Source organism: Clupea harengus, chromosome 13 (genome assembly GCF_900700415.2).
Source record: "Clupea harengus chromosome 13, Ch_v2.0.2, whole genome shotgun sequence".
NCBI classification, from domain to species: domain Eukaryota; kingdom Metazoa; phylum Chordata; class Actinopteri; order Clupeiformes; family Clupeidae; genus Clupea; species Clupea harengus.
Genome location: NC_045164.1, coordinates 2,575,583 through 2,603,082, shown reverse-complemented (window position 1 = coordinate 2,603,082; position 27,500 = coordinate 2,575,583). Strand labels below are relative to the sequence as shown.

Below are 27,500 nucleotides of genomic sequence, written 5' to 3'. Positions count from 1 at the left end.
GACAGGATTCTGTTCTTCATAGTAACTGTAGTTTGCTCTAGTGTGCATGAACTGCTATTTAGATGTAGACCCCCTCTTTTTATAATGATGTTTCAACTGTTTGTTTGAAATCATTCAAGTGTAATATATAGCCTTAGGAAAATGTTCAGATTGGAATGAAAACTAATCATGAGCTTTACATTATGCAGGTGTTTGAATTATCTCCGTGCTTTTCAACCCACACACACACACACACACACACACACACACACACACACAAATCTCATAAGCTGGACATGTTTATCAACACAGGTCCTTATGAGTGAGTGAGCGAGCTGCTCTAGAGCGGGCCTTGTAGTTGCATTTGATTCATTCCTTACACTGCAATTTCAGTGTCAAAACTAGGGTTGGAGAGATGGCGCTCTGTGCGGCCCAGTCGTGACTCCAGCATTTAGCGTTAGCAGAGAAGCTCTCTATGGTGGAGCATCCTCCCAAGCTCTCTATGGAGGAGCATCCTCCCATGGCAGCCACCCTCTGTCCTTCCTGATTTCACAGGGAATGGGCTAAAAATATCCCCCCCGCCCCCCCCCCGAAAACCAGTCCAGCTGCATTCATCACCATGCCACTGGAGCACTGGCCGGCCACAAAATGCCCTTTTCCTGTTACCTTGTCCTACTGACTCCAGGTCTGCCTTTCAGCCAAGCACAACCACTGTGGCTAAGAGCCAAATATCAGCATGCTCTGTTAGTTAACTGAGAAAGAGAGGGGGGGGGGGGATTTTTTTTCTTCATGGTTTTGCTACTCATTGAGAGAGAGAGAGAGGCAGTGGTTGAATGGCTTTCTACTATGTGGTTTTCTAAAACCTCGGCTATGTAGTCACTGCTGCTCCCTCTACTGTGAACCATAGTGCAAGCAGCTTAGCAAGAAGCAAGAGGTGAGCACGGATTCCCATTGCAATACTTATAGCCCTGGTTTTAATAACGCACACCTACATAACGAGTCACATTCAATCTCATCCGTAATGAAGCGGGGAGAAAGTGAAGGTGATGAGATGGTGACATTCTCACAGAATGGGTGGGGGCGGAAGGTTGTGGTGGTGGGGGTGGAAGGTTGTGTGTGGGGGGAGGGGGGTACTTTTTTTTGTCACAGAGGACTTTTGCTATTCAACAGTAATTTACCTAGCTGGAACATGGTCATGATGAGAGTCAATTACCTGCTCTCAGATCTGGTGATGGGGGAAAAAAGGTTTCCTCCTCTTACCTGCTTTTGAGCATATTTTCTTCCCGTTGAGTAATTTTGTATCATAAGAACTAATGAGCCTGTGCTTGGTCTTACAGGACTTTATACAGTGGCACCACAGAGAGAAAGAGAATAATATTCCGTTGTATAAAAGAAGCAGCGCTTTTCACAGAGGTGCTATTTCAATTTCTCCTTTTTTCTCTCTCTTCTTCTTTTCTCTTCCACCTTCTTCACAGAAGAGAAAAGACTCATACTTGGTGCCAAGTCACCCCCTATGCATAATATCCCTGCACCTTACCATTTTGGCTTGGGATTGCCTTTGAACCTCCTTTGATATGTAGCTTTTGAACTCTTGAAGGACTTCTTGAAAGGAGCGTGTGTTTAATTAGTTGCCCTACACTGAAGGGGGATCGTGGGAGAAGGGGGGGGGCTTTGCCTGGGAACGCTGAGAAGATGGCCCTTCGTCCCCTCAGTGATAAAATATGCTGGTAAAGTTGATTTATAGATGGAAAGGCATGTAATGTCACTTGAAAAAGGGCCCCTCATTATTATTTAATGCTTCATTTAGATTAACCTCTGAAGAATTCTTCATTCATTTGGAGTAGATCATGAATCTTTTTTTTTTTTTTCTCGGTTATGAAAGAAAATAATTTTGGATAATTTTTTTTTCACCCCTTTTAATCATGGAATATATTTTATGTAATGAAAAATTAAGTATTTTCCCAAAGGATAGTGCTATCATGAATCCAAATTTTTTTAGAAATGATATTGTGTTACATTCAGTAAAATTCAGTTTAGTTGTCATTATTGCAGTTCCATACATGGTTGAAAATACGGAATATTCGATTATTAAAAATATAGAAATTTAGATTGTTATTTTATTTTGAATGATATTGAGTGTAGATTCAGATGACTGAATAGGCTCTCTGATGTTGGCGGTTCATTCTTAATATGTGGAAGGCAGCTGACACGGAATAGTGTAGCTCGCAGAAACCCGACCCTTTGATCTCTGATCCTGTCTACCTTTAACGTCTCTGGGCAAACACAAATCCCACTCGTCATGCATGCTGATCAGCACTGCTGTTTCGTAACGTAGCACAGTGCCTTAATGGGCCACGGAGGGTTTCAGAACTGCATCCACTCTGGCCTAAGGTTGGGTAGGAATGCACTGGTTCCACGTCCCGTGGTTGAACCTTTTTCATAGGGTTATTCTGTGGCAGCAGGATTCTTCCATTTAGGCACTCCACGCTTTTATCTTCCTCCTTCGCCTCTTCCCACCCCCACCCCCCCCACCCTGCTTTTTAACAATAGCTCCTGAAAGCATGAATTGCAATGCCTTCTTCAATTTATAATGTCACACCTCTCGTGATAAATATAATAAAACATTTAATAAGACCATTAGATGCCTGTCAGAGCAGAGATCTTAATCAATGTAAAGTTCAGGACTGCCGGTAGATTGATTCGGACGGATTATAATAAAAAGTGGATTGTGCTGCTGATCGGGGGGCCCGAGCAGGATTGCTTTGGCTTGTCAGCGTGAGGACGTGCCTCCAGGGCCCGTGCAGATAAACACACTGCCATAGCCAGCGCCAGCACCAGCACCAGCGTCTTTCTCTCAGCAGCACAAACAAAACAATCAATATGATACATTTTTAAAAAGTCTGTGGCTGTGGGGGTACAAAAGAGAGAGTGTTGCTCCACTGTGGAATAAAAGCCGAAACAGAGTAGGAACGAGGAGCTAGTCTGACAGCGGCAGCGCGCGCACCACTGTTTGCTGTTTGTGTCTGTGTTTTTTCGCTTTCCCTCGGCTGCGTATTACACAGGATTTTAGTTTGGTTGTGCTTTTTTTTTTTTTTAAATAGAGTGATGGAATGACAGCCGCTTGAAACGTGTTCACATCAAGCATTAATGCTGTCTCCTTTTTGAATGTGAAACTTGTTGGCTTACATTCCCATCCGGGCCGCGGAGTAAAGAACAGTTTGAGTGTCTAGTCACAGACCATTACTAATGAATGCAGGCGGTGGGCTGTGAAAGCACCCATTTCTTGTTAATCAGGTCCAGAGGAGCAGCTGTGTGGTCAATAAGCTGCGGTCTGCCTCTGCTTCTTCTCCGGCTCTTCTCTCCCTTTTCCCCTTCCTGGCTGGATGATGGAATGTTTGCCTGAGGTATCTTTGAGGAAGTGGAGTTGTGTTAGCTGCAGGCAAAGCAGAGGCACCTTGACAGGATGCTTTTCAGAAGATTGGAGATTGACAGTAATAGTATTTTACATCAGTGGCCTAGCTGGTACAGGATCACGTCTATAGTGTTTAGTTACAGAGAGTTTCCAAAGCCTTAGTCAGTGTGTCTGAGATGGGTTGCTTCCCTCTGACATCCCATGAAGTTAAAGTAAGACTATGTGTCCTTGAGTAAGACATTTTTCAATGTGTGTCATGTGATTTCAAAGGGTTAAGAAGAGCAATTAACAGAGAGTGAAGAGCAGGGGCCTCAGTCCAGTCCAGAGTTACCTGAACTCATTCAAAATGCTAACTAGTGCTAATTTATTGCATCATACACAAATCCTTTGGTTGATTTGTCTGTTACAGGTATTATGGGATATGTATGCTGTTTATCATCACTGATTTGCTACAGATAAATTCAGCTTGACTCATCTGATAAAGATGTTGAAGAAATAAATGATGCCATTTAAATGTGCTCTTTAAGCGATGCACACCGAGAGCCTGAGCCAAGCAAATTTGTCGACTTCCTGCTTTAAAATGGTCTATTCGCAGTGACAGACAGCATCTAATTGCGTTAAGCTTTTTAAATCTTTAATATAATCACGGTTTAATTCTCAGATAATAGACTTAGCAAATGTAGTTTCATGGAATAGTGAATATTCATGAGGGGTCAGTGGATTTTTTTTTATCAAAGAGACCCGTATAATTATGTATTCAGACCGACTCAAAAATACGGAATGCGCCCAAAATGTGTTTTTTAGAGAATAATGTTAGCAGCCTAGCATTGCAGAATGATTGGTTAATATCCTGATATTAATGAAATAGCACACATTTTTGCACAGCCCTCCCCTGTCATTGTGCTAATGCAGTTCCATCCCGCTGTGACTCTGGTTTTTATCTTTTGGGGTGTTGACTGTGGGATAAGGCAGAGAGGTATGAGCAAATGGAATATGGCTCTGTAGATGACAAAGGTGAGGTTCCTTGGGGAGCTTTTTGTCTTTTCATGAGTCCCAGGGGATGGCCAATTGAGTTTTTGATGGGCTTGTGGTATGCGCTCACTCATGTCAACGGAAAGTTTTTAGAGCATAGTTTCCTTTTTTATGTTTCCCTTGGGGTTTGTGAAGGTCATAACATGACTTCAGTACCTGTGAGAGCATGACAAACTCTTGGTAGAGATGCAGTTTGTTTATTTTTCACAGCGAGGAAAAGAAAAGAAAAGCCTCTCTTTAAAGGTTTCCACTATTCTTTAGGCAGGATTGTGATGTCATATTTGATATTCCATAAACGTTCCCCTCTACATGGGATTAACTGACTCTCCTAATTGTTACCCAGGTGAAGTTTATTATTCTCTTTTCTGGTTATTTTTCTTTCCTTCTCTCTTTATCATTCTCTTTTTTCATCTCCTAGGCCCTCTGTCCTACTTTGATGGTGCAGAAAAAAGTTGTGAAAATATATACACCAGTCTGCATCTTCTATACTATAATTTTACTGGAAATGAGCAGCACATTTAGTCTTTATCCTCCTCTTTATACTCTTTAAACTCTTTATACTTCATATCTCCTCTCTCGGTTTTCTGCTAAGTGCTGCTCATGCATCGTGCTTGCTGCTCATGCTTTGTTATCTGCTTTACATTCAGTAAAAAGCACAATTTAAATTGATTATGGAATATGGACACATGTCCTTCAGATCCTTCAAATCTGCTTTCATACTGGTGGGGACAAAAAAACCCAGATGATGATTTCCTGGTGGAACAAAATGTTTGATTCATTTCAGGGTTCCCATTCACAGGAAGGAAAACAATGCATCAAGGTCCTGGTGCTGCTCCATGATGGGAAACTTTGTGCATGACTATGTAGAGACTTGAATTGAGGGTACATCAGCCCTTGAAAATGTCCTGGATTTTCTTTTCTTTTTCTGTCTTTTTTTTTTTTTTTGAGCATGTAGCACGGGTCTCATTTCCACAGACTCTGCTCTTGCGCTGGAGTGATTTATATGACGAGGCTCCGTGAACAAATAGAGTCGGAGGCTATGGGCAGTGGGTCGGCACCTCCCGAGCTCCTCACAGCTTGTTCCCATGGCAGCCGCGGGGCTCAGCCACTGTCCCGGGCAGACGAGGGATGTAAGCCCACGGAGACTGCAACAGAACACCATGTTCCCTAAATCAGGTCGCTGCACTGCATGTTAGAAGTCCCTAGCAATGCATCTGAAGTTGAAGAGAGTCTGTAGCAATCTGTACTGCGGCAGCAAGCAGTACTGGACTAATCCTGGTCTGAATTTATCTTAAAGGCCTTATCGGTTGAGACCGTGAAGTATAAACTGTGCCTTTTTTGTAAATAAATAAAACTCTGTATTTGCGTGTATTACTTTATTAACAGTGGCGTAAACAGCCTCACAGGTTGTTTACATTGACTGTGTGTATGGTTCAGTAGCAAATCTCATTTGTTCTTGTTGAGCTTTAAACTGCATCACTGAGCCCCACTGGTTGTTGTTCTTTTTGCTTTGAGGGCCATTTATAATTGAGATTCCATTGCATCCTTGTTTTTAGCGGATGTATCCATAGCACACATATGTAATTAGAGGCAGATCTGCGTCCATACATTATACAAGGTTTTAAATCGTACTTGCAGCAAGAAAAGTAAAGAAGGTGCTCCACTTTAAAGCGAGGTGATTGATGAAGTGGGAGCAGTGGCAATAGCGTAATTTCCCTGGTGACCAATTTCCCCACACTTCTTAAGCAAAGAAAATAAAGCCCAAACAAGCGGCAGGCGCAGGCTCGTGTCACCCGCGTGGCCAGACGTGCTGATTCCCCTCTAATGAACTGACAGACTAGAAATAATAGCTCGGGCCCCGGCACTGTAAGTCATGGAGAGAAGTGCAATAATGTCAGCCACGTTAATTAACTCTGGGCACCCATATAAATGCATCCGTGTAACATGTAAACAGATTGCATCCGAGCAGCCAGGGTTTGGTGCAACTGTGTCGGGGGTTTAATCGGGTCGGCCCATGCCAGCCAGTCAAATCCCCCCCCCCCCCCTCACGCTGACTCAGTCCCAAAGGCGAGATCCTCTGGATGGGTGCAGGCGGGGATACCAGCATCCAATTGGAGTTCAGTGGTAAATTTGAATTTCACTTACTGCTCATATTTAGCAGTAAGTGCTTGATTTTTTTATATTGATGTTGAAATTCCATCACTTTGCTTGGTGACTATTTCTAGCCATCCATTTCTATTTTTGGCACCTGGAGGGATTCTGTTGAAAGTGAACACCGAAACTAAAGGAACCCTCATGGGCCTGATATCTGCCTTGATCAATATTCAGTCAGCTAGACCTGAAGCCGAGATGTGGAAATTGTTGTGATGTCCTGTTTGATTTGCACCTGAAAGCTTTTGTTGAGTTCTGTAGAGAGTGTTTTGTTACAAAGCCTTTTATTACGATTTCCATGTGTTTGTTTACTCAATTCAAACGAGGTTTGTTGCTGACATTTACTGTTAGACTTGAGTGGCGGTCACACAGACATGAATGGCTGGTTTTGAGATCTTGTTTCATGGATTTCATTGAGGCCTTAGTCATGTAAGTCATTTACCAGAGGTCAGCCCAGAGGCCAGAACAGCCATCACCCGTTTGATTTCACTGTAGCCTTATGACCCGCAATCTGATCAGAGCTAATTAGTGACCTTCACCCCCGCACAGGTAGTCAGTCATACCAGCACATTTAGCAGTGCATGCAGAAGTGATTACCTATTTCAGAGCTCTCATACCCTTAAGCAATCTATACTTCCTAGTGAATTAAGCTGATTAGTACAACTGCTGCAAAAGGTATGAACTGTGACAAGCAATAGGTTAAGGTTGTTTATTAGTACCGAATACAAATTAATTCAAATTACCGGAGAGGCTGTCAAAATGCTTTGCTCAGTGTATGCCTTGATATGGTATTAGTATGTCATTTCTATGTTGCTGTTTTTTGTGTTGGAAAAAAAAAGATTCCTTAAATTGAGATGACGACTATTTAAAAAATGTTAATTAATGTGCTGATTTTTCATCTGTCTGCAGAGGTTGTTAAAGGGGAGGGTTACCATTCCAGCCCTCAGAGAAGACCAAGCAAGGTTCATGGATTTATTCTATTCAGTATTTCATCTTGTCTTCTTCATCCAGTGATCAAACCCTCAAAACATACAGGACTTATTATTTTAGTCACCTGGATTAACCTTTCCTTACAGTATAAGTATGATATTTGGTTGAGAGAGAAAGGGCAGTGTGATGATTTACCACACACACAGCCAGGTTCCTGAAGTCAGTACCTCTGCTGCTGTCACTCAAATTAATTCCAGGAAAGCAAAAAGCTTGGTGTTGTCTGCTCGCCACGTATGGATCAAAAGATTGCCAGCAGAGACAGGTGGGGTGAGTGGGGAGGGATCAACGGATTTGTACTTGCCTTAATTTCATGAAGTCACACACATGAGTTCACAATGCTGTTTTATCTTGACAGACAACCCTGCACAGTAATCCAGTTAGGAAATAATGACCATTGCCTGTCCCTTTCAGTATAAATGGGCATCCATGAGCTCCCTCCATGGCTGTTTGTTTCTTTGTAAACACGGTGTCCACTCTCGGAGCCGATGCCATACGGACTGGGAATCCACACCTGACCTCTGAGGCGAGTGTGCAGGTGTGGTGTGGTGTGGTGTGGTGTGGTGTGGTGTGGAGAGGAGAGGAGAGGAGAGGAGAGGAGAGGAGAGGAGAGGAGAGGGGACCTCAGGATGGAAGAAAATGGCCCTCCTCTCCTCTCCTCTCTGCTCTGTACTTCATCAGCTGTGGTGAGCACAGATGCATGTCTGGAAAGGTCAAGGCTCCAGTAAAAGATAGGGCTGAAATATTGATCTTGACAGCTGGAGATCCAGCGTAATGAAAGAAACACGGAACCTTGCATGCACTCAGAGAATCAGAACAGGACAAAGACGAGAGAGGGACGGCACCACTAGGCAAGAGGGTGTCCATGGAGCTCGGAATAGATGTTCTAGTTGGATCCTTTTAACTCCGTTTTAGTTTGTCGTCTTTTTTATGGTACCTCTCTGTGAAAGATTCATCTAATCTGCTCCTCAAAAACAAACCTATAACAGCCTTTGATTTGTGCGGCTATAACCTGAAAATGGCTCTGTCTCTGCCTTCTCTTTGTACTTGTTTTCTTGTAAAATCGTGTCAACAGAGCATTAGTGCAATTACAAGCAGCCTTTTTTTGTTTTTGTGCCGTCACGCAGCGCCCCTTTTGAAACGTTTTAAAACATTTCTCTGAAAGATGCTTGTTAGCGCGTTTCCAGGTGTCACTAAACAATGCTTGTCTTGGTCAAATAGAACAAAGGAACCCTGCTAGGCCTTACTCTCTTTCGGCATGGAGTTTTGTGCTACTCCCCACCCACTCCCTCCCCATCAGTTTGATGCTGTACGGCTCTTATTGTGCTCCAAACGGGTGTGGAAGCAGAAGTGGAATTTTATATTTGTCTTGCTTTTATATTCCAGCCCAGCCGTAGGTACACCTTTTGATGAATGCTGGCTTAAAGCACGCACTCAGCTGCTTTGGATGATGAATGCGAGCTTTGAATAAATCCTTCCTCTTTACTGTTTATTAATATTCTTTAAAAAGATGAATGCAAAATAGGTCTGTGCCGCAAACTAGTAAGGACTAATGATTTTAGTTTCCACTTGCTCGCGCCCTACATCTGCTGCAAAGCCAGGGCTATTACAGGATGCTAAACTTCATAATATTTTTTATGTCATGAAAAAAAATGTTTTTCGTTTATTTATTATTATTAATATTTATTTATTTATTTGTGCTTAGGCTCCTGAAGAAAGATGGTTTAGTTATGGTTGTAATGTTGAAAACGTAGATACGACTATATTATCAAGTGTCTACATGTGATTTAAAACAGTTACGCATGCTGGGATTATGTAACTGTCCTCTGTAAGAGACCTCTTTCATTTACAAATGAAATGTAAAGCAGTTGCTATCATCAAATGTCTATCTTCCTTTGGGAATAGCATCACACTCACATAAAAGGTTTTAATTTGGAGAGATGTAAAATCATAATATGTTTATTTACTAAACTCATGGTGACATGAGTTCCATAGAGGACCAAAGGGAAAAGGGAATAAAAACATGGTTTTTACTTACTTGTAGATGTGTTTAATCACCATATTGAAAGGCAGGCTGCCCCATGGCTTAGGTCCCTCTGGCTTTTGTTTTATTGCGTTGATTTAATATCAGTAGACGAGGAGGGCAATTTGACAACTTTAATTCGGACGAAAAGCAGCACCAATGACTATAGATTCTCAAAGGATTTGTTCTAATTGTAATATGCATCAGGAAACATTATAAGGTCTTCACTTACAACATGAACATGAGATCAGAGTTAGATGTCACTGAAACTTTCCACTGACTTGTCTTGCCACTTCCAGCATTTATAGCTGCCCTAAATAACCCAATGTTATCATCCTTCTTAACACTGGCCTCTATTGTCAGTCTATTAATGGAATTTAGGATAATTGGGGGAAAATGTTCCCCTCAATTTGCTCTTGGTCCTGACACATTTAAAATGTAGATTACGGAAGCCTTTCTCTTTCCGACGATCCAGAAGCGTCTCTGAGTGGCAGCTCGGAGCAGATCGCGTTCGGTCCAAACCGGGTCTTGAGATTGATCTGATGCGATCGTTATGATATTCATGAGTGGGGAATTATTATGTGCTGAGCTGCAGCTGGGTGCCCCTTTCAGTGACGTACGGCTCCCGCAGGCCGGCTCTCCGCTGGCCAGCATCGTGCTGAAATACGGCCGTCACTTAATCAACTATCAGCTTAATTAGCTTGCCGCTAGTTGAGAGCCGACACGCTCCCTTTTGAAATATCTCTGAAGTGGAGTAATTAGAAATTAAATCGAACATGGTTTTTCTTTATGGAGTTGTTTTGCACAATAGAAATGCAAGGTGTGTGAATGTGAATGTGAAACTCGTTGCGATTCAGAAGAAGCTTTTTTATTATATCAGTTTCCTGACTAAAGCATGCTGTCCATTTCATATACTTCTTTCATTTTCTATTCTATTCTATTCTATTCCATATACTTCTTTATATTTATTTTATTTTCTATTCTATATACGTCTTTATTTTTCTTTTCGTTTCTATTCTATTCCATATACTTCTTTATATTTATTTTATTTTCCAAGCTGGAGGTTGTTTTCTACAAGAATACCACATATCTATAAATTGCTCACCTAAATCCCAAGGTATGCAAGCAATTATTTGAAGTATGTGACTGGTATGGCAACAGCTTTATTTACTTTACTTACATTTTTGTTGGTCACCACTCACTCGCTATTGTACTCCACAGAACCACTGACAGAACACACCTTTTGATCTGCTTCTAACTTTATATATGAGAATCTATTGCATCACCTCCTTGTGTATTAATGTTGACACAGTCTTCTTCACATACACACACACACACACACACACACACACACACACACACACACACACACACACACACACACACACGTAGATACCTTGAGTTGCCAAAGGTGGATGCATGGCTGTCATCAGTATTTCTGCAAAGCTCTGCACAGGACTTAATGAGATCCTGGGGAAAAGTCAAGCCCACCTGTTATGATTTCGCTTTTGAGGGCCGGGATGGAGCTCAGTGTTACATGTCAGGCTTTGCTGAAAAGCGTGTAATAATATCATATTAGATAGCTGCCAGTGTAGAATGATAGATGCTGCGCGGAGGATTTTATTGCGTTTGATTTGGTGAAATGTATCTATGTTAGCCAAGGGGCCTAGATTGAAATGAAACAGAAAGATGAGCGCAGATGAGGTCTGTGAGCTCTGTGAGTCCTGTGGGGTACATATCAGACCAGAGGAAATTCTCTCTTGTTTTAGGTGGAAAGAAGAAATGAGTAATCGGGTTGCCTGTGCCTGAAATCTAAGGAGTCGCCGGGAATCTGCACATCAATTCTAAACCACTAAATCTCATTCTCTCTTGTTTCTATTTTCCCTAGGCCTTCCCGTGCATATCCACAGGAATTTATGGTAAGTCCACCTCTTTTTCACCATTCTATGTGTGTGTTTATTTGTGGGATGGTATGAGCTTCCCTTGCTAGCTGCTCTCATCAATTCAGTCAACGCACAGCAACCACTTCCCTATGGCAACAACTAATGGAATGTCTGTGTCATGCCCTTGCCCTTGCTCTGGCCCTGGACATTCTCACACCTCTAGTCAAACCTCACTCAGTTTGCAGTCAATCTGTGGCAGTGCCCTTTCGTCCTGTCTTGTGTGTGCAAGGCCACAGTGCAGTGCTGGAGAGTGGAGGGTACAGAATGTTGATGGCGGGTGCCCAGTATGCTGGTGACAAACAGGGCTACGGCTGCTTTGCCCACTGTGCCAATGGGGGCTTGTCACACAATTAGGCCACGAGGACCGGACTCCAATGCCAGTGCCAACCCCCAGAGCCCAGACATGCCGTATCAAGGAGAATTAAATGGCCTATTCAATAAATAAACAGCTTATCTCGGGGCAAAACCGCCACCTCTCTATAGCAGGGGCTGATTAATAGAGGGGATCATAGCGGATGGAGAGCGGACCAAATGGTGTCTCGAAGCAGGGAGAAACCTTCACATATATTATTATCAAAGAGTTAATAAGCCAGAGATTTCTCTTTGCTACATGATTGCCCCTCGCAGACTTGTTCATTGGTTTTCCTCTCTCTCTCTTTCTTTCACTCTCTACCTAGGTATGAAGCCCACTATTCCCTTTCTGAAACATGAAATTAATTTCCCTCTGTTGCTTGACAGGGGTAAGAGAGAGGTTCCTGGGATTACATGTTCCTGAGCAGGACAAAAACCTATATAGATACATTCTTCCCCACATTCTCTCTCTCTTTCTCTCTCTCTCTCTCTCTCTCTGTCTTTCTCTCTCTCTTTCTGTGTCTTTCATTCTCTCTCTGTCTGTTTCTTCTGTCAGCGGCATTGGTTGACCCACTTCCAGATAACCATGGGAGGGTACCATCTCAAATCCGCCGCTGACACAGTAGGCCAAGTGCTCTGATCCAAGGCATCATCTCTGCTTCCTCCGATGTGGAAAGTACAGCTTTGTCGGGCCAGATAATGATAATTGACACCTTCACTCCCTCTCGCACCTCTTCCACGTTATTCCGACCGACTCTGTCTTTGCTGACAGATGATTGTGGAGCATGGGGTTGGTGGAGTGTGTGGGGAGGGGATGGGGAAGGAGGGGTTAGAATGATGGGCAGGGGAGAAAAATGAGGCCTCACTCCTGCCTGACAGTCCAATTCCTCAGTCCGGCCCATTAGCCGGAGCAGAATTTCTGCGCGGTGTTGGCGTGTCGGAGGTACCACCCATAAACAAACTGGCGCCCAGTGCGGGGCACTGGGGTCGTAGGGGTATGATGGAGGTTATTAAGTGCCGTCGGTGCAGGAGCATCAATCAGCAGTGCCCGCGACCCCGGTTCAAACGGATTATTCCCTCCAGAAGGGGAGACACCTTTCAATGCCTTACAAGATCAGCGCTGATAGCCAAGCCGAGTGGAGCAGAGCTGGAGCCATGCGGACAAGACTGATAGAGGTCGTTTCTGTCTTTCTTTGGCATGTGCTCGCACTGCTCTGTTTGTCACTCTCTCCCGTGCAAACTCATAGGTAAACACAAAGCAAAAAGACAGGAAGTCAGTCAGGGTCTTGACAACAAAGAGGATTGTAGAAATGACTCAATTTTGCCTGAGGCGATCGGTGTTGATTTAGGTAAAGGAAAACAGGTTTGGTTTCTCCACCGTTGCATCAGAAGCACCTTAAGAAGCTAGCGACACTACACACTGACTCAGGCCTCAAAGGCCTCTCTTTCATGACTATCTGCAAAAGCACGAGGACGACAAACACAAGCACCACATAAGAACACCAGGCGATTGATTCCCATTGGCTCATCTTTTACCCGCTAGACATCAATCACAGTGTACACATACACAACAGCAACCACTGTTATGACAACCTTGTGTAATCGTTCTGTCTGTCAGCCTCATTCGCGTCGGTGTAGTGGTGCCAGATTTGGCCCGTTGCCCCTCATGTCACATGGGTGTAAAGTGTGAACACTAAGCGCTCAGGTCTCGGTGAGGTCTCTCGGCCCAGGTGATACTAATGGTCCATATGCTTGGTAGTCAAATTTGGCATGAGACGCACATATCAAAGCAGATTGGAGAGGTGAGGTGTGAAGAAACTCAGGTGACAGGGCTGCATTCCCATCACATGACACCAGCAGGAAGCCCCTTGAAATAGCACAAGCTTGTTACCCCGGCCAACTCCACCATCACATCTCCGTCAGGAATAAAGGGATCATTGGATTATAAATTTGGCTTTTGTTTTACCAGGGCCAACTCCACTGCCTTACCTCGGTCCAGAATAAAAAGGGATATCGCAGAATTATATATTTGACTTTTGATCCTTTAAAACTCCCATTCCTTTATTGCCATCATATGATTTAGAATGCATTGTACCGCATTGTTGTGTTACATGATGTCACCGCCAAAAGCCACACAAGACCAAATAGGTCACTCAAGCTAGAAAGCAGTATTGCACTGGATAAAGCCTGGAGGTACAAAATCGTATTGGAAAGCCAATAACCTGCACACTTGGCGGACGTCAGAGGACAGGTGCAGAGGGATCATCCTCCAGTATCGTGTCGAATAATCCTAAAAGACCAATTAGACTCCGCTGTAAGCAGGTCATGCTCTTCCTCTCAATCTGCCGTGTTTATTTGCATCGCTGCTGATAGTCGTCTCTCGGCGGATGATCCACTGGGGTGTTATTCCGCGCCTCCTTTGTGCCACACCAGTAGGCCTTTATGAAACGGTCACCTGGCCCATCCGCTCCCTCCCCCCAGCGTGCATCACGTCGCATCTCGAAGCGTACGTCTGTCCCTCCGGCGTGGATTTTTTTATTATTATTTTTTGTTGACACAAAGGTTTAGCGGAGCCGGGTGCCTGGGGGAGATATGTGGATGTAATCCACACAGGTCCTGGCGGCGCGGCTGCGGTGTTAGCCGACAGCGGTGCGGGGATCAGAGGGGTCAGCTGGCTAAGTGTTTTCACTCAGCGGAGCCCGCGCCTCGACTCCCCACCATCTCGGCGCAGGATTAGGCTGGACAAGGCTTTCATGGCACCTTATCTTTCACCAGTGATGGCTGCCTGCCTGCCTGCCATCGCTGCAGTGTACCAAGGGCCTTAAATCCCAGGATTTACTTTTGGGGACTTAAGAGGAAGCGATCTTGGGAGTGGAGGCACTCCCGGTAAAATTGTGCCATATCAGTGGCCAGCAGTGATGCGGAAACCTTCACCTCCCTTAAAGGAAGTTATATTGGACAGGCATATCTGGGGTAATTGAAGAAAACAGTGGATGAGGGAGCAATAATAAAAAATGGGAAAAAAAACATCCTAGCTGTCATAGGCCTCATAGCAGTTGGTTGTGAGGGTCAGTCTTGGTTCAAGGCATTTTGAGAGAGATGAAATGCCTCGTGGTAATTTTAACTTGCAGGACAAAATGTGTCACAGCAAGTCCTGGCTGCGATCCAAGGTCACACTCAGAGGAGCCGGGGAGACTCATGGGCGGTTTAATGTGCGCCTGTCCCTTTTTTCGATCTTGCTGGTCTGGCTATATAGGTCATGTTATTTATCTCCTCTGTCTCCTTTCTCCATGGGTCTGTTTATTTCTCATTTCCTCCTTTTCATAATCTGCTATCTGTTGTGTCTTTTCTGTTAGGTGCTCCCCCCCTTGTCTCCAAGAAATACAGAGAGAAATGTCTTCCTGTTTCTTCTATCTCTCTTCGCTATTTATTTATCTGTCTATCCTTCCTATTCTTTCTGTCTGTTTTCATTCAGTCCTTCCTTCCTTCTTTCTTTATTTCTTTATCTCTATCACTATCATACCATGACCTGGCAGGCGCTGTTGCCAGTGAAAGTTTCTGGCTGTAAATAAAGTTTGCTTTCAGGTGGGCCACGGTATGGGTTCATTTCCAGGGTACAGTTGCAGCTATCACACGCAGGCTCCAGTGGCCTGTCATTCACTGACAGCCTGAGCAATTATTCAACAGCTCTGGCAACACAGGAGAAGCCCGAGTGTGACACCCCGCCTCTCCTTTACTCCTTACTCGGGGCTACACAGGGAATAGTCTGTAAAGCTTTCTTCCCTCAATTTCTCCTCTCTCTCTCTCTCTCTCTCTCTCTCTCTCTCTCTCTCTCTGTCACTCTCTCTTCATCTTTCACTCTCTCTCACTGTCTCTCTCTCTCTCACTGTCTCTCTCTCTCTCTCTCTCTGTCTTGCTGTCTCTATCTCTCTGTCTTACATTGCGCCTTTGTTTTTCTCTCTAGCCCGCACCCCTCTCCTCTCCATTCATTTCTCTCTAACCTCTCTCCTTATTTGCATTCTCTGTCTCACTCCTTACTTCACTTCTCGTACCTGCTATCCATCACTAATTTACATTCTCTCTCTCCCTCCCTCTGACTGTCTTGCACTTCTTTTCTGTCCTCACCATTCTTTCCATCTTGTCTTTTCTCTCTCTTTCCTCCTCCATTCATTTTCATTATGTCTTTAGCACTCCTCTCTCTATCCTTCCTGGATTTTCTTGACATAAAGTGTGTGTGTGTGTGTTTGTGTGTTGGAGAGAGAGTGTGTGCATGTATGCGCATTTGCGCTTGTGTGTGTGTGGCAATGGGGGCTTCAGCATCAGTAGCCGAGAGGATGCTGCCTTGGTCCTTATAAGTATCTCTGCGCTTATGAGTTTCGCCAAACTGTCACTGCCACAAATGAAGCAAGCGACAAGAGAGAACTGAGGGAGAGATGAGGGAGATTTTACCTATTTTTTTCAGTTCAGGATTCTGAAGAATTCTTGTGCTGCCACTCTGATGCCCAACTCATTTTCTTACTTTTATCATTTAGTTATTATGCATTTTTTAGCTTTTACTATTGACCCTGCACATACTTATGTCTTGGGTTTTATGTCAAACATGGGCAAATGAGGGCATTATTTTGGTTTGAAGAGACACACGGTATGATACAGAGAGCCAGGGGTGAAAGTGCATGGCAGGTGGAGGTTGGACATGTTATTAGCACCCTGTCTGAGAGAGCCCAAACTGGCAGTGGCAGGGCGAGCCAAGGGACGAGTGATCAGAGACACATCAGAATGTGCTCCGACTGCTGCTCTTGACCTTCAGCGTGCACGGGGTTCTCTCCTCACCCAGCACTGGCAGACATCACAGGGCCCCTTTGACCTCCCCCCTCTCTTTATCTCTCTCTCTCTTTCTCTCTCTCTCTCTCTCTCTCTCTCTCTATATATATATATCTGTCTCTTTCTATGTCTCTCTCATTACCTCCCTCTCTCTCTCTGTCTCTCTCTCCCTCCTCTCACTTTTTTTTTCTTTCTTTCTATTTTCTCTCTGTCTTTCTTTCTCACCCACCCATTGCATTGTTGCATCTGTTTCTGCCCGTGCCCCTCCTCTCCTCTTTTCCACGGCCTGTGTCTGATTAATGTTCATGAAGGGCAAATCAATACAGCATTTGTAGTAACCATATCCAGAAAAGAACAATAGAAATGCAGCGCACAGCCCTTCTCTCTGCTTACATCTCCCACAGCGCTGGCCGTCCTCTGCGAGACCCGGGCACACCCAGAGCCGTTAACGGGCGAGCGAGGAGCCTCTCCTGGAGTGTGAATAGATCCCCCTCCTGCTGTGACTTTAGGGTGTATTAATCTGTTTATGCACTCTCATGGTTGACCTCCACCTAGTTTCGCTCTGTGCCTGCCAGCCGCCTCAGTGTACAGGATTGCATCTCTGTAAGCAGCTTTATAGCTCGCCAATGAAATGGACTCTTTTCACATTGGCTGGAAGGTCTTCTATTTCTGAATGGACACTCAACAAATAAATCTGGTCTGGTCACTATTCTTTGCCTCAGCCTTGAACAGTATATCAGGAGACCTCGGTAGTCATGACCCCTTCTATGTGCAATACTATATATTACTATATATACTATATATGATTACATTAGCCGATAAGGGTTGCAGTGTTGAACACACCTTAGTAAGCCCGCTTGTGTTTGCCTGGGTAAATGAAAAAAAGAAAGCTGAGGTAATGGAGAATTCACTACTATGTATTGTGGATACCGGCTGACCTTTAAAAGAGCTATGCATACACATTCAGCCCACTACACATTTAACTTGGTCTGAACCTCTCCCGTAGAGCTGATCACTAGCTGTGTGTGTGAGATGGAGGGGGGGTTGATGAGGAGCGTGAGTTTGTTGTATGACTTGAGGCTCCTCTACTCGAGATTCTTCAAATTGTTTGCTGTTGAAAGACAGCAGCGGGAGCTTGATGAAAGGTCTTCACAAGACAGAGAGGAAAATAAAGAAGAACTCTTACTCTCTCCCTTTCTCTCTTCCTCTCTCTCTCTCTCTCTTTCCCTCTTGCTATCTGTCCTCTCTCTATCCCTCTCTTTCTCTCTCTCTCTCCCTCTTGCTGTCTTTCCTCTTCTCCCTCTCCCTCTCCCTCTCTCTCTCTCTCTCTCTCTCTCTCTCTCTCCCTCTCCCTTTGTGGAGCTGTGCAGTGTTAAGCCTGAGCAAGGTGGCGCTCTGTGCTTGGGTCACGGCTGATTAAGGGACCAGACCACAATAATTGTTGGCTGCTCAGCTTCAACGGCACATGATCTAGGAATCAGCATCCATGCGAGAGCTCTCAGGCCTTATTAAAAATGAATCCATTCATTTTTCACTCCTGTGATCGATGCGTTGTGTTAAGGCGGAGGTAGCGCTCTCATCCTGGCATAGCTGCAGTGATTAATATGGCAGTTAGCGATACCATTCCTTACGCATCCTGATCAATATGTCAGGATTTCCCCATTGTTGGAGGAGACGTCGGCAGGGCTGAGGCAGGACAGTGTAAAAGATCATGTCATGTTGACTAAATGGGTGTGTAAATCTCCAAACAGTGGCATATCATTTTGGAATGCATATTCATTGTGTTGTCTTCTACTTGTCTTCACCCTTGCTTCAAAATGTGTGGAATGTTTAAATGCAATGAGTGTTTTTAGTTTTTGCTATGGTCCATCATTGTGTTTCATCTGGATGTTTGCATTTACCTGTATCCCCTTTCCCTTTGAAGGGTTTCCCAATGAGCCTGCTGCGGAGATTGCCCTGAGAACCACCAAGTCCTGGGTCAGGAGGAACAGAGATGAGGTCAGTGCTGTTTGTGTTCTCTTCATTTCTAACAGGCTACCACTGACCCCACAATATCAATATGATGGCTATATGAAGCCAATACCAGGTGTTAACAGTAAACTTTCCTGTGAATTTTCATAACACAGAACATTCCTTTCCAGAATTTCTGCTTGTAATTCAGAACACATTGCCATCTTACACTGCTAAACACTATGCTACTGCATGTGTGTCTGTGGTCTGTGCCAAGGAAAACTCAAAACTTCAGTCACCCGTTATCTGTCAAGTGGGGGTAAATCTAGAAGCAGGGATGGCTGTCGCTCTGACAAAAACCTGAAGCCAAACTTTACCCATGCTTGGGTTGATCACTCATTGGATCTGTGTCCTCCGTGCATGGCAAATTAGATTGCAATCTGACTCAAATCAGTTCTTAAATGGTCTGTTGACTCCGAAATTGGTCTATGTTTGGAAAGCACTTCAAGCCCGCTAGCCGAGGGGAAAATAGACACATCGGATTAAATAGGATGCAGCTAATTTCTAAATGGAGTAAGTGATTATGATGCCTTTTTAAACAACCAAGCGTGCAAAATGTCAAGCCATGTTTGCGGCACGACTTGGTAATTAAATCTGTAAGTTAAATGGTTCCTTGCCCATCTCGGTAATTCACAAAAGCCAACAAGGACCTTAGCCACATGGCAGATAGAATGGATGAGTGTAGTCTTCAAGATGAATGGCAGGACATGGTGATTACCATGCTTTTTTCAAATGTCAGTAGTGTCATAGTCACTTTCCTATCTCCTGATGTGCTGTTTAGCATAATGCAGGCACACTCCATTTGCAATCCCTTCAACAATGTTTTTAAGTGACTGGGCTTGTTTCTGGTGCGTTTATAATTAAATAAACTGGCAACACCACACATGAAAATGATATTAGGAACAACTGTGCAGAACCCATAGCTGTAGGCCCTAGAGAAAGCATGACAGTGAATTTGATTTCCTCTTATCGAATGCCCTTCAGTGCTGGTGCACAGGACAGTTTCATTTGTTGTGATCGTTATGTGAAAGCAAAACACAACAGCGCCCGAAGGCTGCAAATGAAGCAGGGGAACGAGCAGATTAATTACTGAATGTATCAGCAAGGGAGAGGCAATGGCACAGCATCACCTCCAGCTGGGATTTAGAGCTCGGAAACAAAGCTACAAGTATACCATTGGCAATGGCCTACCTGTCCTTCAAGACAGAAGGGGAGAGGGAGGCTGGGAGTATAGATGGATTTAATCACGTCCTCATTATCTGTGAACAATAGGCATTTTGTTTTATTGTTTGTTGTCGTATGCATTTGTAATGGAGACTAGGGGCCCAATTTCATTTTGAGAATCTGCAGTAAGATTCTTTACTCAAGCTGTGCTGCTCCACGGTCATCTGCGAGAGAATTAGACCTATTATTACATAAATCCACTGCAGGTGAATAACAGTGCTCTTGGTTTGCTGCAAGAAGAAAATGAGATGTAATTTGGGTTTATTTCTTACGTTGCGAGAGATGCGCTTAGAGTGAGGTCTCCCGTGGAACATCCATCAAAGACAGACAGTGCCTTGGAGGACTGTTCTATTGACAACAGAAGCTCTGTTGTTGCACACAGACAAGTTTGATATATCCTTTTGTCTAAGCATATATCTATTGCTGGGGGAAAATATTCTCCGAAAAACAAAAACACTCTCACTCTCTCCCCAAGAACTAAAAAAAAGAAATAAACATAGCCAACTGATGTATTGCCAAGATTAGGGAAAATATGCTCAATGTTTTCTTATTGTTTTTAGTCATAAAAAGATGACAGCTATTATGCAGGAATTCTGTTGTGAATTTTAAACTCTTGCTACTCATGCAGTGAATATCCCAGGATATGAAAGCTGTCATAACTATCCTGCTTCCAGAAGAACATTTTTGACATGCATATTATATGAACAATGTAATTTTAAAGTGCACCTGATAAGTTTTTAGGTGATACTTCTTTTCAGCTTGATCAACAAGGAAGTAACTTCAGAATATAAATACAAGGACCATAAAGTCCAACAGTTGAAATGATATGCACCTCAAAGGGAAAATTGATGGGCCTGTAAATGAATAAATGGACCTTGAATGATGCTGTTCTGTGTGAATTCATCCCAGGCCTCTCCTCAGCTACATATTTGGCAGATTTCCACAACCCCGGAGAAATGTTTAGTTCAAACGCGCACAACAGCGTGATGGTGTTGAAAAAGTAGCAGTGAGCGAAAGTGCTCCCCTCAGACAAGCCCAGAAATGCTTTAAAGACTACTCTCTCCGGTGCCGGGGCTGATGGAGGTCTGATCCAGGCCAATTTGCTCTGTTGGCCCCTTGTGTAGGTGGGTGGAGGGAAACGCTCCTCTCCCGTTTCAAAAAAAGAAATGGTTGACCAAACATTCTTGTGGTTGAGCCTCACTGTTGGTCTGATGATACAGTTTGAGCCTCGTGAGTCATTCGTTCCTCCCGCGTGGGTTCAGATAAGGCCCTCACACCACAGAACAGCACTGCTGGCATGGACATGGTTCGGAGTTGCAGACATGCTTTTTTTTAAATCCGTACAAAAAGAAAAACATTTGAACCCCTTCGTTCCTCACTCTCAAATCCATCGGCTCCACCCATACCCTTTATCAGCTCAGCGTATTCTTTTCTGCAGAAATCCAGCACCTTTATCCCCTTCTGTAGATTCTCCCTGCTATCGCTTTAGTTGAAATGATCACGTGGTCAAATCATAAAGTGAATATTTACGTCCCTTAAGCGCGACAAAACGTAAAATCCTCACGTTGTAAGCCTCACGAGATGACTCGTCAGTAGGCCACATAAGAGTTGCCTTGCTAATGAAAGCGTAAGCTTTTGCCCTCTTTAAAATGCCCACATTCATATGTGTAATATATCACTGTGTTCAATCCGTGGCAGTGCTGTGATTGTGATTGATGACTGACCGTTAACCTTCAGAAGCGGGGCCTGTGTGTTGCGTGGAGAGTTGACCGTGGCCCCTTCAGCATGCGGCGCTGAACTGAGCAGCGTGCCGAAGGAAGGGGTCAGGACCTCCCCCGCAGCGAAAACACACAGAGCCCACAGGAGCCGGGCCACGGAAACAGCACGCGATCAGGTGACCCACTCTAGAAAAGAAAAAACACAAAAACAAAAACAAAACAAACAAAAAAGGAAAATCCTGGAAGACACTGAGCTCGTCCACCTTTTCTATGTTCTCTCACTCTCTGTGATGTGAGCACACTGCAGGAGACCACCTAGAGGGACGACGAATAAGCAGCAGCACCTCACACACACACACACACACACTCACACACACACACACACACACACACACACACAGACACACACACACACACACGCACACACACAAATCATCCGCCATGAGAGCAGCCACCACCATACGGCAGACGTGCTACTGCTCTATTACGCCACTGTGGAGTGCCACAGTGATGAATTGCCCCATGTAGTGAGCTGGCAGCTGATTGGACACATGTACAAGAGCAGGCATCTCTCTTTCCCTCGCCAGGATGACCTGAGCGACATCAGCTCCCCTCACACTCTCCCCCAGCAATACTTCCCCCCCTTCCCCCAAAACACACACACACACACACACACACACACACACACACACACACACACACACACACACATGCCTACACACACACACACACACACACAACCGGCTGCCTCTGCACCCTAATAGAATCTTTCTCTGTTCACTGTAACATTGGAGCAAGCGGCTCCAGCACCCATCTCTTGGCGCTCTCATGACCAGAACAGACAGGCCAGACGTGTGAGAGGCAGCGAGCAACAAAGTGGGTCGCGTGGCCGAATGTAACAGAGACCCCCGGAGAATGTGAGATTGATTAGCTGCGAGTTTATCTCCCCGTCCAGCCCAGCCGTATTGCCAGTGGACTTACAGAGCACACAAAAGGCGCTAATGCCCAGCTTGAAATTCGTTCTGAAAAGCGTTTGCTCGGGGGAGAGGGAGGGTGGGGGGGGGGGGTTACAGTTTCATTGTGGGGGGGATTGTAAGCAGCCCAGAAGCAGAGGTGGTCAGCCGAGACGCACACTCTCATCTGGCGATGTCCACAGCGTTAGCACACTCCCTCAGAGGATCAAAGCGGAGAATAGGACCATCATGTGCATGGATAGTCTCGGGCACAATAAAAGCCAGTGATAAAAGATATGTATTAGTGAGATACATCCTGCTACCGTTATTCAAAGGGTTCAGATCTACAGCCATGTGGATTCTGAGTAGATTTAGATCCATATTCTGATTGTGATCTGGTACGTTCCTTCTTTCCTATGTCTCAAGTCCACCGTGTCCATATTACTTCAACACACATACCCGTACGGTTCACCTCACAAATATGCTTACCTGAGTAGTCGACTTAAAAAAAAAAAAAAAAAAGCAGTCGAATTCCTTGAAAGCGCCAGTGATTGTCAGTATCACGCTCAAAATTGAAATGGCTCTAAACCAAGGAGGGCCGATTACAATCAAGCCCTCTCCCCAGTCATGCACATGCCAACCACCCCACCGCTCCTTCGTGGCAGCAGTGCTTTATTTCTCATTTTCAGATCTCATATAGACTCATTTAGCCATACACCGGTTTAATCTGCCGATGAAAAATGCAGCGTGACACTTAATTTGGCTGCAGCAGATCTGTTTGCAATCTGCCGACTGTTTGATGAAGCGTCCTCAAACCGCGGCCCAGGCAGCGCATGTCACTGACGGGCTCTGAGGACATTAAACAGATTGGGTCTGTGCTAAGCTCTCGCTTACATTCAGCCCCACACCAGTCTGAGGGAATATCACCTTGCGAAAAAGTAGGAACAAATAAGTTCTCCCAGGTAACAATATGTGGAGTGCTTCGCGGTGATTCTCGGTATGTGTGTGGTTATACTGCTATTTATGTTTATTTTTTTCTCTTCCTCCATCTGTCATTTAGAACACCTGGTAACAAATGGTTTCGCTTCGGAGAGCATGGGAATAGCAGTCAATCTCACTAAGATGGAGCAGCTAATACAAATATATGTTTTGATGGGTGGTTTTCCATTCTCGCAGTGAATATTGTTGTACAGGTGTCAAAAAAAATGTTGTCAGGTGGGGGCTCTAATATGACAGCAGGGAGACATTCATTGTCATTTCCATGAGTAAGACTGATGATCCATCTCAGTGTTTTTATGGTGCATCAGGTAAAAGTTTGCAGGCAGTAGAAAATACTAGCATTATATAAACATGGGGGGGGGTTATAGCAGTAGCACTTAGCTATAGCAGTTTGTTCATTTCAATAGAAAGCCTGTAATTGCAGTGGCTGCTTTGGTAGGGCCTGTTCCAGTGGTGAGATCTGGACCAGTCCCTCCACTTCTCTGGATCTTACATTGCAATCAGTGTCGAGTGTTCTGCAGAGGCCTCCATGGCGCTGATTTGTTCAAAGTGTGCGGCGGACTTTTGAAGCATCCCCCCCGATCCCCACCCTGACCACCACCACCCCACTGCATGCATTGGACTCCTTTGAAGCAAGCTGGTTGTCACGTGGAAAGGCGTGGAGACAGGGCGGCAGGCATGACTAAACACACACAGAGCGTAGAAGCTCTCACTCTTGCTAGCTAGCTCTCTCTCTCTCTTGCCTGCTCACCCCGCTCTCTCGCCACGTGTCACCGTGATGGAGGAGATGGGGGAGGCCAGGCAGGGGGAGGGAAGCCACTGGAGACCCCGCCAAACCCCCGGCCTCGGCCCGTTTGCTTCCAATCAGAGCAGCACTGCTGACGCAGCCATTCACCGTGGAACATATCTCATTCCACTGGCAAGCACATGATCCATTCTCCACGATGGGGAAAGTCATGACCTGTTTATTTATCACAGCTCCTTGAGGCTGGCATCGTTGCAGTGGGCTTTGATTTTTTGTCTGCGATGGTGACTGCTAGACAGCCAAGTTTATAGCCAGAGATTATAACCTATAACCTTTTTTTTTTAACTACAGTCATGTTTATTTGAAAACAACATTAGGAAGCAGAATACATAGCTTTCCTGTTCAGGTGAAATATAAAAGGTAAAGATCATTGCAATAATGAACATTGTAATCACTGTGAAAAGAGATTTGTGGTGAATCAATCAGTGTAAAGATATCTGCATGAGTGTTATTATATTATTATGAGCATGAGTGTGTTAATTAACCTTGATTCCTTCACACTGTATGTTCCTATCATTTAAAATCAAATGCTTAATTAACCTGCCTGTGCTCAAGAACCTATGTCTAACCATTAGAAAAACTTTAATTTAGATTACACAGACAGGCAGTAGCTGTACAACAAACACTCCTGAACAAGGATAGTAAGACTGCAGGGGAAAAAATGTAAAGAATATATACACACAGCTATGCCTGCTTTTAATTAAGCAGGAGATTTAATGAAAAGATATAAACATCTGATGTTGATGAATTCCATCTTAATCCTCTGCTTTTTTTTTCAACCATGGAAATCAATATTTATGAAGCCTGACAGCTTGTTAAGATAAAACTTTATTAGGGAGAAATGCAAATATTTATCACAATCGCTGACTGAGGTGTGTCTGGAGATAAGTCTGGAGATGGCTGTGCTGTTTTTTACTCTCCTTTCACCTTAGTTCAGATGATCAGGGGTCTGGTTCCATTATTGCCGCTAGGAAGTGATTATCCTCCGCAGATGTTCCTCTATTAACAGTCAGCTTGTCTTTATTACATTTCTTTCACAATCAAATTGCTTCGTCGCCATATGACATTGTTGAAGACGTTCTAAGCACAGAGCCTTTGTGATGCTCACTTGGAGAGGTCAAGGCTCTCATGAATGCAAGTCTGCATTTTCAAGCCTCCCATCAGCTCACAGTCAAGAAGTCAAATTACCCTGAAATATCCCAACTACCCTAAAGTGGTCACAAAGCTGCAAGAGGCACTCTCGTTTAACACAGCTGTATTAGAGACACTGAAAGCCACTGAACTAAAGCCTCCGACAAAAGCCAGCAGATGGTGTCAAGTGGGTCGCCAAGTGATTTTACTGAATGCGAATCAGAGCAATTGTAACATAAAGTTTAGGTTGGTGAAGGTTTTCTTTTTGGCCTGGTGTTGTTTAAAGGTTCGGTCTTTCTTGGTCTGTCTTTGTTTCCTTGTCTTCCGTTCGTTAATTAGTGGAGCACAGTGACACGAGAGCACCACCTCCTTATCTCCTGACAGTGACAGACTGATTAACCTTTTAAGCCACATTTAACCTTTAGAAAGAGACAAAGCCCCCAGATGCTATTGTCTCTCAAAATATCCTGAGCACAGGCTTCATCCGAGCCACAATAGCATTTCTAAATCCCGGAGATTGTTGTTATTGGTCTTTTAATGTGTGATATCCTTAAGCACACTTAACGCTTCTCAAACACTGGATGGAAAATGTTTTTTTCTCAGCCAGATGCACTCTCTCAGAAAATCTGCATCTCAGAGCCACAGACACACTCGTGCTGAGAAGTGTCCTCGGTGTGTCTCTGTCTCTGTTTCTATCCAGACGTACCTCTCCGGGCCTCCCTGTTGAAACAAGCTATCTTAATGACATGCTAATTGATTTAGCACTGCGCCGATAGCCGCGTGCTGGCGCGATGTGATAAAGCCGGTGTGGAGAGGGCTCTGGGTTCAGGCTGGGGACAAAAGCTGTCTCATCCGACGCTTCAGAGCCACTCTTCTCCCGTCCACTTTTTCCACAGCCAGTCACTGGGCCCTTTCATCTGAGCAAAGGCTCTGGGCTTTGAGCTAATGAGAGAGCCGCCCGGTCAGTCGACCCGCAGAGCAGCGGCGATGGGCCCCGCTCTGAAACAATAGAGCGCGCGCACACACACACACACACACACACACACACACACACGCACACACGCGCGTCCTCTAAACAGACTCACAGCCTCTGCTTGGCCATTTATCACGGGGATTAATTATGGACACTATCTGTGGCTCGCAGGAGAGCAGATATTATGAAAAATGTAATGACCACTTTGCCTTTCTCCGAGATGCTAGTATTAATATGGATTAAGCCATAAAACTCGCCACTCGATGCATTCCTCGTCAGCGTTTCTGACCTGTGAAAAGAGATTGTTCATGTAGAAGATTTGCTGTGCCTCTCGAGTGACAGGGATTATTTTAAAAATAGAATATAGTCGGAAGTCGCCAAAGCACATCAGTGATCTCTTGTTGTGTGTAAATCTGACCCCTGTGTGCACAGTTATGTAATATAAAGTGACTCTTTTACAGTTATTGACTGCTATGCGAAGAAAGTAGACGTAAATATATGCAGTGACATCTCATTCATGAACACAGGAGATTTGATTTCATTCACTAGAAAAAGATGAAAGGCATGCTCCTTCTAAAATTTTTGAAGAAAATTTGAGTAAACAGATCCACTCTGTCCTTTCATTTACTGCTTCTCAAAAGGTTGCAGACACCCCGTGACTTCAGATCAGGCAGCGAGGAGCAGGGCTGGGCTGGGCTGGGAGGGGTCGGATGGATGGCTGCCAATCTCATGCTTTTGCATATTTCCTCCGTATTTACATAACAAGCCTTGGCCTTTGACGCTGCCATGAAAGGAAAGGGTAGCGCTCTCTGTGCCGAAGTCGTCCTTTCGCAGGCTGTTTGCGTAACCTTTTCCGAAGTGGCATTTTCTCCCCGTCACTGTCATATTAATCCAGCATAATGGAGAAGAAATGAACCTTTTAACTTAGCAACAAGCATGTGACTACCTCTGCCATTCATAATTTGTCATGGCTACTGGTGCTGTAAAT

General features: G+C 44.5%; 1 protein-coding gene across 3 annotated transcripts in view; it reads left to right on the top strand.

Annotated features, from left to right (window-relative positions):
• macrod2 (mono-ADP ribosylhydrolase 2) overlaps window positions 1-27,500 on the top strand; it is a 455,835-nt gene that overhangs the window by 336,643 nt on the left and 91,692 nt on the right. For all 3 annotated transcript variants that reach the window (XM_031579216.2, XM_012829891.3, XM_031579217.2), the window contains exons 7-8: window positions 11,473-11,503; window positions 18,624-18,697. In XM_031579216.2, coding sequence (XP_031435076.1) covers window positions 11,473-11,503; window positions 18,624-18,697 — 105 coding nt within the window. The remainder of the gene's footprint in view (window positions 1-11,472; window positions 11,504-18,623; window positions 18,698-27,500) is intronic.